Source organism: Mesoplodon bidens, assembly GCF_964165515.1.
Source record: "Mesoplodon bidens genome assembly, chromosome: 12".
Lineage (NCBI taxonomy): Eukaryota > Metazoa > Chordata > Mammalia > Artiodactyla > Ziphiidae > Mesoplodon > Mesoplodon bidens.
Window position 1 is genome coordinate 62,331,079 of NC_138168.1, and position 14,757 is coordinate 62,345,835.

Below are 14,757 nucleotides of genomic sequence, written 5' to 3' on the forward strand. Positions count from 1 at the left end.
TGATACCCAGCTTAATAGGGCTACGATATCAAGGTACTCGTGGACTCTAAATGTTCCTTGTTCCCATTCAAACACTTAGTCACTCTCAAAATCAGTAAATGCTCTCTTGCTCCTAAACTGAAACTTTTATTTGCAATTTAAGCATGTGTCTGTATTGTCCAGATAATCTGAGAGGAGATGGAAAAGAAATGGCTACTGCCTCTTACATACGAAAGCCTACCTTATTAGTTTTGTATCCTGGGGAGCAGGTGTGTGTGTGTGTGTGTGTGTGTGTGTGTGTGTGTGTGTGTGTGTGTGTGTGTGTGTGTGTGTGTGTGTGTGTGTGTGTGTGTGTGTGTGTGTGTGTGTGTGTGTGTGTGTGTGTGTGTGTGTGTGTGTGTGTGTGTGTGTGTGTGTGTAAAAATTACAGTTCAAGAGACTTCCAAAAATTAACTTTTAGAAAGTTTTTCATTTTTCTACCTTTATATAACGTTTGTAAGCTGAGATTAGCACACTGGCACACATGGGTTACACGATAAAAACTATCTTAGTATGAAAATCTGAAATATTAATAAATACCAGTGATTTTTGAAAGTATAACACAGGAAACAAAGTTGCTGCAATTTTTTTTTATATTTATTTATTTGGCTGCGCCAGGTCTTAGTTGTGGCATGCGGGATCTAGTTCCCTGACCAGGGACAGAACCCGGGCCCCCTGCATTGGGAGCGTGGAGTCTTATCACTGGACCACCAGGGAAGTCCCTGCTGCAATTTAAAAAAAATATTCCAGTACTTGAATATAAATGGGAAGTTAAAGAAAAGTGAATAAAATTTCTGAAACCAGAAACATTTCAAACTATTTTGGAATATCCACTTCCAAGGAAACTTCTAAAACTCAGCTTAAGAAAAAATGTTTTGGTTTTAATCCTAAAATTACCACCATTCCCCCCCAGGGCAATGAAATAAATGAGAGCTGTAAGTAAAGAATCATTTTTAGGGGCTCCCCTGGTGGCGCAGTGGTTGAGAGTCTGCCTGCTGATGCAGGGGATGCGGGTTCGTGCCCCGGTCCGGGAGGATCCCATGTGCCGTGGAGCGGCTGGGCCCGTGAGCCATGGCCACTGAGCCTGCGCGTCCAGAGCCTGTGCTCTGCACGGGAGAGGCCACAACAGTGACAGGCCCGTGTACCGCAAAAAAAAATAAAATAAAATAAAAAAGAATCATTTTTAGTATAAATGTAAAGTACCTGGTGATATCTTCAGTCAACTGAGAAGGATCAGGAGGATAAAACTTCACATTAAAGCTGAACAGCCAAGGAAGATCTGTAATTATTAAAGATCATGATTATTTATGCAACCAACACAATCACCATTTATACTCATAAAATTTTTTTTTTTTTTTTTTTTTTTTTTTTTTTTTTTTTTTTGCTGTACGCGGGCCTCTCACTGCTGTGGCCTCTCCCGTTGCGGAGCACAGGCTCCGGACACACAGGCTCCGCGGCCATGGCTCGCGGGCCCAGCCGCTGCGCGGCATGTGGGATCTTCCGGGATAGGGGCACGAACCCGTGTCCCCTGTATACTCATAAAATTTAAAGGTCAATGTTCAAATAGTATAGATCAGTCCTGCTACAAATCAATTTAGAGAATTTTTTTAATTTAAAGAAGATATCATTTACAAAACAAAAATGAAGAGAAAAATAAAGTAAAAATCAATTCCATAAATAACCCATCATCAAAGAATAATAGGTTCACTTTTTTATAAACATTTACTGGTATGTCAACAAGTGTTTTATATGGTGATCTAGTATGCAAAAATTTTAATATAAACTTCATGTAACAGTTCTGAGATAAGATTTGTTTTAACCACAGGATCTCTAGATGCCAAATATTCTCCACACTTTAAAAGAAAAAAAAGAGGGCTTCCCTGGTGGTGCAGTGGTTAAGAATCTGCCTGCCAATGCAGGGGACACGGGTTTGAGCCCTGGTCCGGGAAGATCCCACAAGCCGTGGAGCAACTAAGCCCGTGTGCCACAACTACTGAGCCTGTGCCACAACTACTGAAGCCCGCGTGCCTAGAGCCCATGCTCCGCAACGAGAAGCCACAGCAATGAGAAGCCCGTGCACCGCAACGAAGAGTAGCCGCTGCCCGCCACAACTAGAGAAAAGCCCGCGCTCAGCAACAAAGACCCAACACAGCCAAAAATAAAATAAATAAAATAAATTTATTTTAAAAAAAAAGAAATTTAGGATTTCTATATTGTTGGGGGAAGAGGAGTAACGATCAAATGATCACTATAACTATTCAAGAAATGATTAATGGGCTATTGGAAGGGAGAGAGTGATAAAACGTAACAATACTTAAAGACAATAAAAATATTTCCCAGGTTTTATAAAGTAGGCTTAAGAATATTTGTGAATACAGTAAACAACCATGCCATAATGACTTAACAAAAGTTAAAACACTACTATTTATACATTACCATTTAACTTATGTTTGATTCATCATGCTTCGGATGGCTTTAAAAACAAACCAACAACAACAACAAAAAAAACACACTCAACTCTGGGGACAGGGCAGGTATTATTTTCGTAAAGGGATCAAAATAATTCCAAAGGTCTGAATTCAGAGTTATACTCAAAGTTCATGCTATTTCCAAATAAAAACATAAAAACTGTGTGTGTGTGGGGGGGGGGTTTCATTTCACACATATTTGAAAGCCTCACAGTTGCTTTCATTTAGGGACTTGAAGAAAAATTTCTTGAATCCCATTCTCTTGTTCAGTGGGTTATTTTATTCTTTTCTCACCATAGACACGCTAACTTTTCTCCTACTCAGAAGTCAATGAAGAGTTATTGAATAGCTACTGTGAATACACAGAACTCTTGCTGGATTTTGGCTCAGTACATCATTATTCTACTAATAACACAAACCTGCCAAATTTAATAAACAGATTTAAGTTCCCTCTATACATTTAAAACATCATTAAAAAGCTATAGAACTTTCTTGAGTATTAAGAGACATGCCATTTCTTGGCCAGTAGCACCAGGTTGGCTGTGATGCATATGTACTTCTTCAAGGTAATTTACTAACCCATAATTAAGCAAAGTCATCACAGGATTATCATATCATTTCTTAATGGATCTTTATTTATTTGTTTCCTAGGTATTAACACCAGCACATGCTTACCTGGATATGACGACAGGGATAAGTTTCTAATAGAACACATATTTCAGGTTCTATTTCCAATTCTAAAGTTGATAAAGTTGTACCAATAATGCTAAATTTTTTATTTAGTTATGGATTATTATCATTTTTACCTAGTTATATAAACAGTCTATCTAGCTATGGATTGTTTATATATTAATACAGGCAAGCCTAAGATATATAGCCTTATATATCTATATAGTCTTATTTGTGTACATTTGAGAAAATAAAGATTTTTAGGCAACTTTTACACAGAAACGGATAGGCTGTCAGTTGTCAAAAGTAACTCAAAAAAGATTGTTTACCTCTGTTAACTGAATGACAATAAATCACAGCAGAGGTTGGGCTAAGAGAGAACAAACAGTTCTTTCATCCATTTTAACACAAGCCGAAAGAGGTAAAATGCAACAGCTAAAACTTCATTTCCTCAGCCTACTTTCATGATTAGGACGGTACAGGATTCCATTAGGGAACTAGTTCCAATAGTTTGAAAATGCCAAATCCTGTGTTACTGTTATTCCTCTTGCCAAACCACAAGGGCAAAAGTCCTGAAATAACTCTAAAAAAAAAACCTTCACAATTAATCAAAACATAAGACCGTGATTCATAATCAGCAAGAAGAGTCTTGCCTTCCAAAAGTTAGGACAGCTCCATGACTCTGAAGTGAGTAGCACACAAACATAATCCAACAGAAGCCAAAGCGAAACTATAGGAAACAAATTCAATGGAACATCAATCATGTTTCAGAGGTTTTCCTGTTCCGTCCATGGTTTGGGTCACTTGGCAAGTAGGGTTTCAGAGAAAGTGGAAGAACCAAGCATCCATACCTTTTTGAATTCACGCACTTTGCAGAGTTTTAACAACCGCAGAAGGGACTAGAAAAAGTTCCGAAGCTTTCTGGTACAGTTTCTTCCATAATGTAAGCATAATGTATCTCTGTCTAGTTACTCCTTTTCTTTACTTTCCCCCTTTTCTATTATGAAGCAAACATGAATGGATGAAACACCAAGCTAATAAATGCATGGCAGAGGGGTGGGGGAGGGAGGGAGGGAAGGATGGAAAGCCAGGGATAACCGTCAAAGTCAAAAGATAGGGTGACCAACCACCCCAGTTAGCACTAAAAGTCCCACATTCTGAGAAACCCCTCAGGCCCTCACAGTCCTGGGCAAATCAGGAAGGTCACTCTAATCAAAGATATTTGAAAAATGAAAAGAAAGATGAATCTACAAGGAGAGGAAATAGGAAAAATAAGGTATACACTCAGTAAAGAAAAAAAAAAAAAAGGAGAGTAGAGGAGGAAAGAAATGATGGGAAAACTCCCAAACTCATTACTAATTTGAGAGAGAAAGAAAAAGAAATAAAGAAAACAAATGTGGAGAACTGAAAATGAGATGGAAGGTAGACAGAAAGGAACCGGAGGGAAAAGCATAGATGTGTTCCAGTGTTTTGACGTTGGGAATAAATAAGTTGGGAATACTAAAGAAGTAGGGAAATGAAACCAACAGTGCAAAGAGCATCCTGCTGGCTGGCAGTCAGGGAAATGGCTTCTCCCTGGACAGCTCTGGGGCCCACCGTCCAAAGGGCTGGTAAGAATTTTGTTCTCTTGTCTGAACAGTCCAGCTGTTTGTGGCTCCCTCCTTTTCCTGCTTAAGTCATTCACAGACCCTGAAGTATATTAAGTAGCCAGATCCCCTATCAGAGATTGTTCTGAGGTGATAAAGACTCGTGATGCAGATATCACAAAACCAGCCACAGGAGGGAACTGCAGCTGGTTAGATAGAGTGGGACACATAAGTCACTTAGGGAGATGACAGTAAGAACAAATGGGGAAATGGAAGAAAGGGACAAACAGAACTAAGAACAAACCCAGACTCAGAGCACAAGAAGTGGCCCAAGGAGGAGAGAAGGCAAACACCCCAGAGGACTCGAAGGATCATTTTGCATGGCCTTCACTCCTCAAACCCTCACTCCAGGACATCCAGAAGCAGTGTATCCATATGCCTCTGGAGCCAGAGGCACGCTTACTAATTCAACTAATTGGACACGCAGCCAAAATCAAGTAAACAAAGCAAGAGTAGTAGGGCTCTCTTGGGTACATTGCATATAAAAAGGGAAAGTGACAGAAAAGCAGCTTCTCATACTTTCCTCCAGAGATAAAGATCAGGCGCTGCTTCACAGTGGTAGACACCGCGAGGGAATATTTAAGAAGAGGAGTCTACAACCTCTTGACCAGGAGTCCCTAAGCCATGACCAAAATAAACAGTCATGATTCTACAGAAATATTGTTGAGTTTCAACTTCCTTCATGATATGAATGCAAAACAGAGCTGATCACTCTATCACTATCTTAGTCTAGTTTACATTCCTGTGAATTTTAGTAAAGACAGAAAAACACAGATGTCAAGATTAACTTGATAACTTCAAAGTATGATGATTTAATACTCACTTCGCAGCTGTCTCTTCATTTCTTTTGCGGGATCTAGCCAGTTCTGCAGGGGGTGAAAAAAAAGGTTAATTAACCCATAAGAAGTAGTCCAGAGTCCAAAATGGAACAGTTTACAGTTCACATACTTACTTAAGTGTAAACATTTTAACAAAGTCCTACGCAAACAGCTACTAGCATTCCACTGGGCTCAGTACTGGTTTGTTTTTGAATGCGTGTTTGTGTGTGTGTTATAAATAAGATATTAAAACACTTTAAGGTGGGTCTCTTGGGCCTTATTTTCTTGGATGTGAAATCAAACATCTACCCAAATGACGAGACGTAATACATCTACATCTAGTCTTTATTCTATAGTAGTACTGCCAGCAAACAGCCCCTGTGGACGCTGAAATGAGAGCTCAGTCAAGGACAATAACTGCTCTTATTCATGGATAAAATGTGAATTGGAAACTATTGGTTACAAGTACACATACCCCAATCAAACACAATTATCTCAACTCCTAAAGCCAATTCCTCCTTAAACTTTGTTTCTGCCTGCAACTGTACAAGGCCATGGAGAAGTACTGTCAGATTGGAGCCAGTATTTTCCTTCCTGTAAGATTTAAACATCCTTTTAAAACTTCATTCCAAGTTGAAAGTCACAATCCTAAGGGGCTCCCTTTCACTTTTCCTTTATTTCCACCCTTTGAGAAAGTTAAAAAAGATTCTAGGGCTTCCCTGGTGGCGCAGTGGTTGAGAATCTGCCTGCCGGTGCAGGGGACACGGGTTCGAGCTCTGGTCTGGGAGGATCCCACATGCCGTGGAGCAACTGGGCCCGTGAGCAACAACTACTGAGCCTGCGCGTCTGGAGCCTGTGCTCCGCAACAGGAGAGGCCGCGACAGTGGGAGGCCAGTGCACCGTGATGAGGAGTAGCCCTCGCTCGCCGCAACTGGAGAAAGCCCTCGCGCAGAAACGAGGAACCAACACAGCCAAAAATAAATAAATAAATAAATAAAATTAAAAAAAAAAAAAGATTCTAGGAAACCACTATAATATCTTAAAGCAAAAAAGACCAAATTTGAACTACTAGGTTCAAACCCTCTAAGGACATTAAATATTTGTTTTTTTAAAGCTACAGGCAAAAGATGTATCCAATAAAAAAAATTTGCTTATGTGTGTGTGTTTATGTATATACTATATATATGTTTATTTTTTATACTTCTCCTACATTATCCTCAAGTCATTATTAAAGTTCACTTTATCTTCACTAATAGAACAATTACATTTTTGAGATATATTAAACTGACTCAAATAATTGGCTTTAGAATAAATAAGTTTCGTTCATTCTAAAAGCATCCCAAATCATGTATTATAACATCTGTATTTAAACAGAATTTTATTCAGATACATAAAGCAAACAATTAAAATGTTTACTGCTACATAGAAAATTATAACCTACTATCTTAACGATATGTTGAATGGGTACAACGGAACATTAACTTACACACTATTAAGAAGTAGTAACAACAGGATGCTTTGAAAGCAAAGCTGCACAGACCCCCACGGGTCTTACTATACCATTCAGGGCTTATACTCGGGGCAGCAAGGATCCAAGGTGTGCATGGCTCTGTTCTAACACTGCTTATATTCAACCCTCTCAACAAAGAGTTCCCAGAGCTTGGTCTAAGTTTCATAGCACTGGCGGCCCAGCTGCATGGCCCACTGATATGAAGGGCCAATGGGACCCTCTCACGGTACCTCCAGTGCTGTGTCAAGGAGCAGCTCTAATTCTCCCCCGAGAAGAGAGCCTGGCATTCAGCTTCCGGGCCCTGCAGCAGCTGTCCACGCAACAGCTGGCTCCCAAATGGCGGGCTATCATGAGGCACAAGAATGAGAAAAACACACCATTCAGCCTCTGGCCCAGACAGGGGAGTGGCTGGGGGAGAGGGAAGGAGAGTCAAAAGTGTTTTGGTATTTCGTCCAAGGATGTAACAACCACAGCAAGAAAAACTGAAGCAGACACAACTCGTGCCAAACTGAAAAGGAAAAAAATCCCGCAGAACATAAGCACAGAAGAAAGAAGAGAGGCGAGCGGAAACTACTGGTCTTATTAAAGGCCTAGACACACCCCTTCCAAATCCCCAGTTTCACTGTGTGTTTTGGTATAGATGTCTCTCACAGAACAGCAACAACAACAACAAAAAAAGACCTCTCTGTTCTCGGAGGAAGAGGGTGGAAGCAGCATCATCTTCTGTAACCCCAAGAAGTAACCCTGTGTCCCAGCCACCCGGCACTGTCCATTCTCACATGAAGCACCAAAGCCTCGTACAAGTCACCTGACAGTTTCTGCACAGCATGCAGAGAGTCAATCTGGCTCTGCAGACCCAGGAGTATGAGTAAGAAGTTTCTGTGCACCAGCCAACCACATTCAGACTCGCTGTCATTCTCGGGCCACTTTCCACAACATTGCCAGGCACAATATTATGACCAAAGAGGCTTATTCTCTTTATTTCAGAGCCCATCCAAACACAGAGCGGGCAGAGTTTACCTGATACGATCAAACAGCTCAAACAGCGGCAGCAGAGAGGATTTGTTGCATCCACCGACCTGGTTTGCCCTTTGGTACCCATTTGTTAACCACACCCACTTCCACACTGTGAACTCCATTCCCACCCAGGAGTAAGGAGGTCTTTGCAAGGCCAAGATAGACCATTATTCCCTGCGTCCTTCACAGGACTTGGCAGTTCTAGGCAACCAGTGTAAGTACTAAATTAATACCTGTTGGCTGGTGGCCCACTGCTTGTCTCCTCCCTTCCCATGCTGTGATCAATTTAAAAGACCACAGGTTATATTATTTGTCTTAGGTTTATTTTTATTAGAATAATTAGCTCCAATGAGCACTTAGATCATGAGTGGGATACAATTTTATTGCCTAGGGTCATAAATTCCTAAGTAAAGAAACCAAAAATGCCTAACATGACTTTTAAAAGAAATATCAGTCTATTATCTGCATTATCAATTGTAAGTAAATAGTGGACATAAAACTCTTTTTAACAGATAAATAATAAAAATGAATTTCTTGGTTCTGACACTTGAGGAGTGCTGGGTGGATCAAGCAGACGCAAAAAGATGGAAAAAGCCAACAGAGAATGACAAAAGTGCACACACTCACACACACCATGACAGCTTAGAGCGCACCATTCCCATTTTTTAAAGATTTGGCTGCCACATACATAGACTTTGGAATCAGAACTACATGGAGTCAAATTCTGGCTTTCCACTGACTCTGTGACCTTGGGCTCATTCCTTGTCTTCTTTAAGCCTCGGTTTCCTCAATCTCAAGATGAAGATCATATCATCTACCCCATGGGGTTGTTCTCTTCAAACATTCATTCAAATGCTTCGTGAAGAGTAAGTACACATGCAGTGGACTTTATCTAGTGCCTTTAATAGTAGACGTTTTCGGGCAATGATAAAATTAAATTGTTCTATCACCTTTCAGTATATATATCCCTTCTTCACATAATTTTTTATTTCCAAAGGAGATATATTACATATATAAGGAAGTTAATATTTATGTGACTACTTCTACCCACAAAAAGTTAATAAATCAGACTCTGGATTCAAAAACTACACTCACTGTAGTCATGGGCCAGATGAGATTAAAAATCAGACCCCTTCTCCTTAGAGAATCCTATCACAGGCTTCCAACAAAAGTAAATTAAAATTAAAATGTGGTCCTAGAATGTCAGTGTTAATAAATCACCTTAGAACATGAAATCAAAGAGTCTGTGAATCAGGTGGGGGGAAAAAATGTCACATCTTTATCTTCATTAACTTTTAGCTGAAAGTTAGCATTACTATTAATTATGAATGTAGGGGGAAAAACAAAAAAAAAACCTGGCTAATATCAGCAGTGCCTTTAGCTTTGTCACTCATAGGAATCAAAACTATTCCCACAGCACATTAGAGTAGTTGCAGATCTTAAAATATCATTTATACTAATCAATATTTTGAAATCACAGTAGGGATTAGATATTGGTGATGAATTTATCCCAAGTTTTTAAATGAATATGTTGAGAATGTTATTTATTGGCTTCCTTTATAGGCCTGTTTTTTATAATCATACATTTCAAACACTGTTCTGAGAAGCAGAAACCCAAGTTAGAAGTTTTTAAAATGCCTAGCCATGCCTTCAAAATTGGTGCTTGTCAATTTTGCCAGGTGAGAGAAATTAAACTTAATCCAACACACACCCTATTAGCAAATGTTAAAAGTAAAGAATAATTTTGTCTAAAATCTGCATTTTCCTTTAAGAATTTACAGCACTGGGGCTTCCCTGGTGGCGCAGTGGTTGAGAGTCCGCCTGCTGATGCAAGGGACACGGGTTCGTGCCCCGGTCCGGGAAGATTCCACATGCCGCGGAGTGGCTGGGTCCGTGAGCCATGGCCGCTGAGCCTGCGCGTCCAGAGCCTGTGCTCCGCAACGGGAGAGGCCACAACAGTGAGAGGCCCGTGTACCGCAAAAAAAAAAACAACAAACAAAAAAAGAATTTATAGCACTGAAGCAGATCCCCTTTATTATACCTCTGTCTAAATTAAGTCTAAGAACACTGCCATCACGTTGGTGTTAGCAGAAACCTTACAGGCCCTCTGTTACAGTGAAACATTCACTATGCATCTGGGAGAACATGATCCCAACACCTGTCTGCGGTATTATAAGGTGTAACTGGACTGAATATAGAATTTTATTAAAGAATAGTTTATATGTGACAAACAGTTTAATACGAGAGTTTTTAGTTCTAGTTTCTGGGGGAGGAAATGGTCTGGCCATCAGAGAAATGCGTTAATCAATTTTCACAAAGTTAGCTGTGGATATCAACTACGCTTCAAACAAGCTCCCCTTTCAATATGACTTGAAGCAAAATGACACTAAAATCCCGGGCTAGATGCCAAACTCTGTTAACATCAAAAATTCAAGACAATATTTTCCCTTTAAAGATAGTCCAAAATCCTTAATGATGGTTCCATTTAGACATGAATACAAGAACTATATGGACTGGGAATTCTGTGTATAAAAGAATAACAGGCTGCTTGATTTCACATATTTCTAACGAAATTTTCCATAGTAAAGTTTGCATGAGTTTTCTACAGACATTAAAAAGTTCTAACACTAATAATGATAGATTTTCATACTCAAGAGTAAAGTGGAAGGCTTCCAACCATGAGAGACACAGCACTACACTAAAATAAGATGAGATATTCCTTTCCAAGGAAAATTTTCATACAAATAACCATGGCTTTACATTATAATATGTTGAAATGATCAGGGACTGAAAACGTCCATAAATACAGATAATATTCAGCATTTTAAAAAACAGTTTAAATTCCTATTTCCTATAGTATCCTATTGTTGAAATCGCATGAGCTGAGTTGGTGCAATAGTAATAATTTTCTATGGAAAAAAAAAGGACACGATACAAATCTAAATTTGAAAAATAAGAGTTCTTTAGCCCAGACATCTTGAGGACTGGATTTTGTCCACATAAGCAAGAAGGAACAAAACAAAATATATACAACACAAAAGTTACAAAGGCAAATCAGATTATATATGAATGATTAAATATATTCCCAATCACATGTGAGCACTGATTTCCTGAAAAGTATTTCAGAAAGGACACTGCTGTTTATTCTCCCACTGTTCTATAGTTAAAGCCTAGATAACAAAGTGTGTGCCTAATTTTGTGAGCATTTTCATCTCGAATTTTGTAAGAGAAACTACAGAGTAAAATAAGGAATTATGAGCTCCCTGTTTAGTATTAGCTTTTTTGTCAATGAGAACCTTCTGGAGAACCCCTCCAAACTTAACCTTATCTTAATGGTCTCTGTCCTAATGACCTTAGCCTCTCCTTGACCTCAGCCATCCCTTTTCATAGCTGAACACTCAGTCGTGTCACCACACAGAGTTCTCCACCTCATTAGATGTCACTGTTTCATTCTCAGATGCAATCATTTCCTCTCCTAAGTCTTCTAGCCAGTTATTCTCACTCTCCCTGCCCGTCGACTTCTTTGGACTTTCATCCCTTGGTCTCAGCCATTTTCTCCCAGCCTATCAGCCCATTTCAGCTTCAGTTATGTTCCTGTGATCCTATGAATAATCAGCTTGATAACCTGTGCATCAGGATCTCCAGTTTTCTCAATCTTTTGCCCTCTAACCATAACCACCGTGAACATAGCCAACTCCCCTTTAATACCCCATTTCTCCACTGTTATACCCAGGGTGCAGAGAGCAATTAGAGAAGCACACACCAATGTATTCTGCTGCCATCACAGTTTTATGATCTCCAATCTCAGCCGGACGGTCAACAGCAATCCACATCTCTCCTAAATCATTGGCTCGTCTACTTTCACTACCACAACCTCAACTGAGGCTACACTTTTGTGCTTTGGGTGAGCAGACCTGCTCATATTCCCTCTCTCAGACCTTTTTAAAGGCAAGACTGGTTGTCTTACATCACTGTGTCAGCCTATCAATGACTAACCATTTTTCTTAGGATAAAGGAGATCTCCCAAGCCTTGAAATATAGACATATAGCCTAGATAGCCCTGCATAATCTGACCCCTTATCAATATCCAGTCTCCCCCCATTAACCACAGCAGATGTCTTTCTATTTAGCAAGCGGTCAGCTATTCCTGCCCAGGGCCCTGTGTGTGTGCTTCCCATGCCCCTTCGCCCAAAGCCCACTCACACTTCAGATCTCTCCTTAAGCATCATGCTCTCCTAAGAAGTCTTTCCCGTTAGTAACCTGAATCTTTCCTGTAGAACAGTAATCAAAATTCAGTAACTGTGTAATTCAGGTTTTTTCACTCTGTCTTCTCAACTAGGACTAAGTGGGGACATCCATGAAGGCAGGGTCTGTGTCTTAATTATTTACTGCTAGAGTTGCAGAAGTACACTGGTTTGCACACAGGTAGTATTTTTTTTAATTGTGGTAAAAAACACGTAACATAAAAATTTACCCTCTTAACCAATTGTTAGTGTACAGTTCAGTAGCGCTAACTATATCACATTGTTGTGCAACAGATTCTAGAACTTCTTCACCTTGCAAAACAAACTCTATACCTATTGAACAACAACTTCCCATTTTCTCCTCCCCCCACTCCCAGGCAACCACCATTTTACTTTGTTTCCATGGGTTTGACTAGGGATACCTCATATAAGGGACTCATACAGTACTTGTCTTTTTGTGACTAACTTCACTCAATATAATATTCTCTAGGTTCATCCATGTTATAGGATGAACAAGATTTCCTTCTTTAAGGCTCAATAACGTTCCATTCACCACACCTTGTATATGCCACGTTTCGTTTATCCAATTCATCCATCAAGAAACATCTGGGTTGCTTCTATCTCTTGGCTATTGTGAGTAATGCTGCAAGGAACACAGGTGTGCAAATGTCTCTTCAAGATCCTGCTTTCAATTCTTTTGGATATATACCCAGAAGTAAGATTGCTAGATCACTTGGTAATTCTATTTATAATTTTTTAAGTAACCTCTATACTGTTTTCCTAATAGCTGCACCATACTTCCTTCCCATCACCAGTGCATAGGGATTCCAATGTTTTCACATCCTCGGCAACATTTTTTATTTTCTGGGGTTTCTGTTTTGTTTTTTTATAGTGGCCATCTTAATGGGTGTGAGATGGCACACAGGTAGTATTTTTAAAGTATCTGATAATGTCTAGATATACAGATGTTACACAGATGAAAGGTAAGGCCTCTACCCTCAAGAAGTCCCTAGAGCAATGGGAAGAAAGACTGACAAACAAATAAGGTTTGTGCTAAAAGTCTACATGACTTAACTGTCAACTCAGTCCTTGAGTTGCGGGCAGGAGGGATGGTGATGGAAAAGAGTCAAGGAAAATCTCATCGAGTAGGATACCTAAGTTGGATCTTAAGGAAGTGTAGACATTCAGATACCAAAAAAATGAGAAGGATATTCCAAATGTAAGGGATAGTATGTTCAAGCAGATATAGTACGGACTGGCAAAGCTCCCCTTAGGAGAGAAATTTGGAGTGAGTTCAATATGGACTGTATGTGAGAGGTCACTGAGAAATGGAGGTAAAGAAGTAGACGCAAGTCACATGACCAAGATTGTAATTCACACTAAGAGGGTTAAATTGTATCCATTAAATGGTTTGAAGCCAATGAGTGCCAAGATGGGATATGCCTTCGAGAGTTTGATCCAGCAGCAAGGTGAAGAATGATCACAGAGGCCTAAGACTGGACAGTTAGACCAGTTAGGAGGCTAATAAAATAGTCAAAGCAAGAGATGACAAGAGCCTAAACCGAAGCAAGAACTGTGGACAAAGAGAACCAGAAGAGGGATGTTAGCAGGTAGAAAAGACAGAACTCGCTGACTGATAAGCAATGAAAAGAGGTATAAAAAGTAGAAGGAACCTCTCCTCACTCTTCAGGGAACAAATGAAGTTTAAGAGGAAGATGACGTGTTTGCTTTAAGACAACTGAGTGTAGTGTCCAGTAGGCAGTGAAGTGTATGAGTCTGAGATTCAGGTGAAAGATACAGATTAGACACATAAGAATCAGCAAAATAAAAAATAGTGAATCCTTCTATCTAAGCACCACTCTTTCTCACGCAAATCTACTGTTCCAGAAATACCGTATGTCTTAATATAGCATATCCTATTTCTACTAACAGAACATGTTATTCTACATATTCCAGAACATATTAGATGGTCTTCCTTTTTTAAAAAGATTAAATGCCCCTGTGAATGTACCAAAATATAATCTCAGAAAAAGTGGGTAATGACAGTCAAATTTCCATCACTTTCTCTTTTGCAGCTCTGAGGGCCAAGAGAAGGGCACATGGTTGGAAACATTATCAAGACTACCTTATAATTTAAAGTCTAAAAAGAGCACCTAGTTTATTTAGTCGAATGTCTAATATGTTATTACTTCTAAGAAAAGTACTCTAAACAGAGTTCTAATGAGAATGCTCACACACTATTCAGCAGGCAGGCATGCAATTTAATTGTCTTTAGTTTAAATGTAGAATTAAACCACAAATTAGGTATCAAAGATTTCAAACTAAGTAAGTTGAGAAAATTTAATTTATATATAATTATCACTCTTA

The 14,757-nt window shown here is 39.4% G+C and overlaps 1 protein-coding gene across 26 annotated transcripts in view; it reads right to left on the minus strand.

Moving 5' to 3' along the window:
• EPB41L2 (erythrocyte membrane protein band 4.1 like 2) overlaps positions 1 to 14,757 on the minus strand; it is a 277,512-nt gene that overhangs the window by 127,912 nt on the left and 134,843 nt on the right. For all 26 annotated transcript variants that reach the window (XM_081250611.1, XM_081250619.1, XM_081250602.1 and 23 more), the window contains 2 exons: positions 5,625 to 5,667; positions 1,222 to 1,297 (listed from right to left, as the gene is read on the minus strand). In XM_081250611.1, coding sequence (XP_081106737.1) covers positions 1,222 to 1,297; positions 5,625 to 5,667 — 119 coding nt within the window. The remainder of the gene's footprint in view (positions 1 to 1,221; positions 1,298 to 5,624; positions 5,668 to 14,757) is intronic.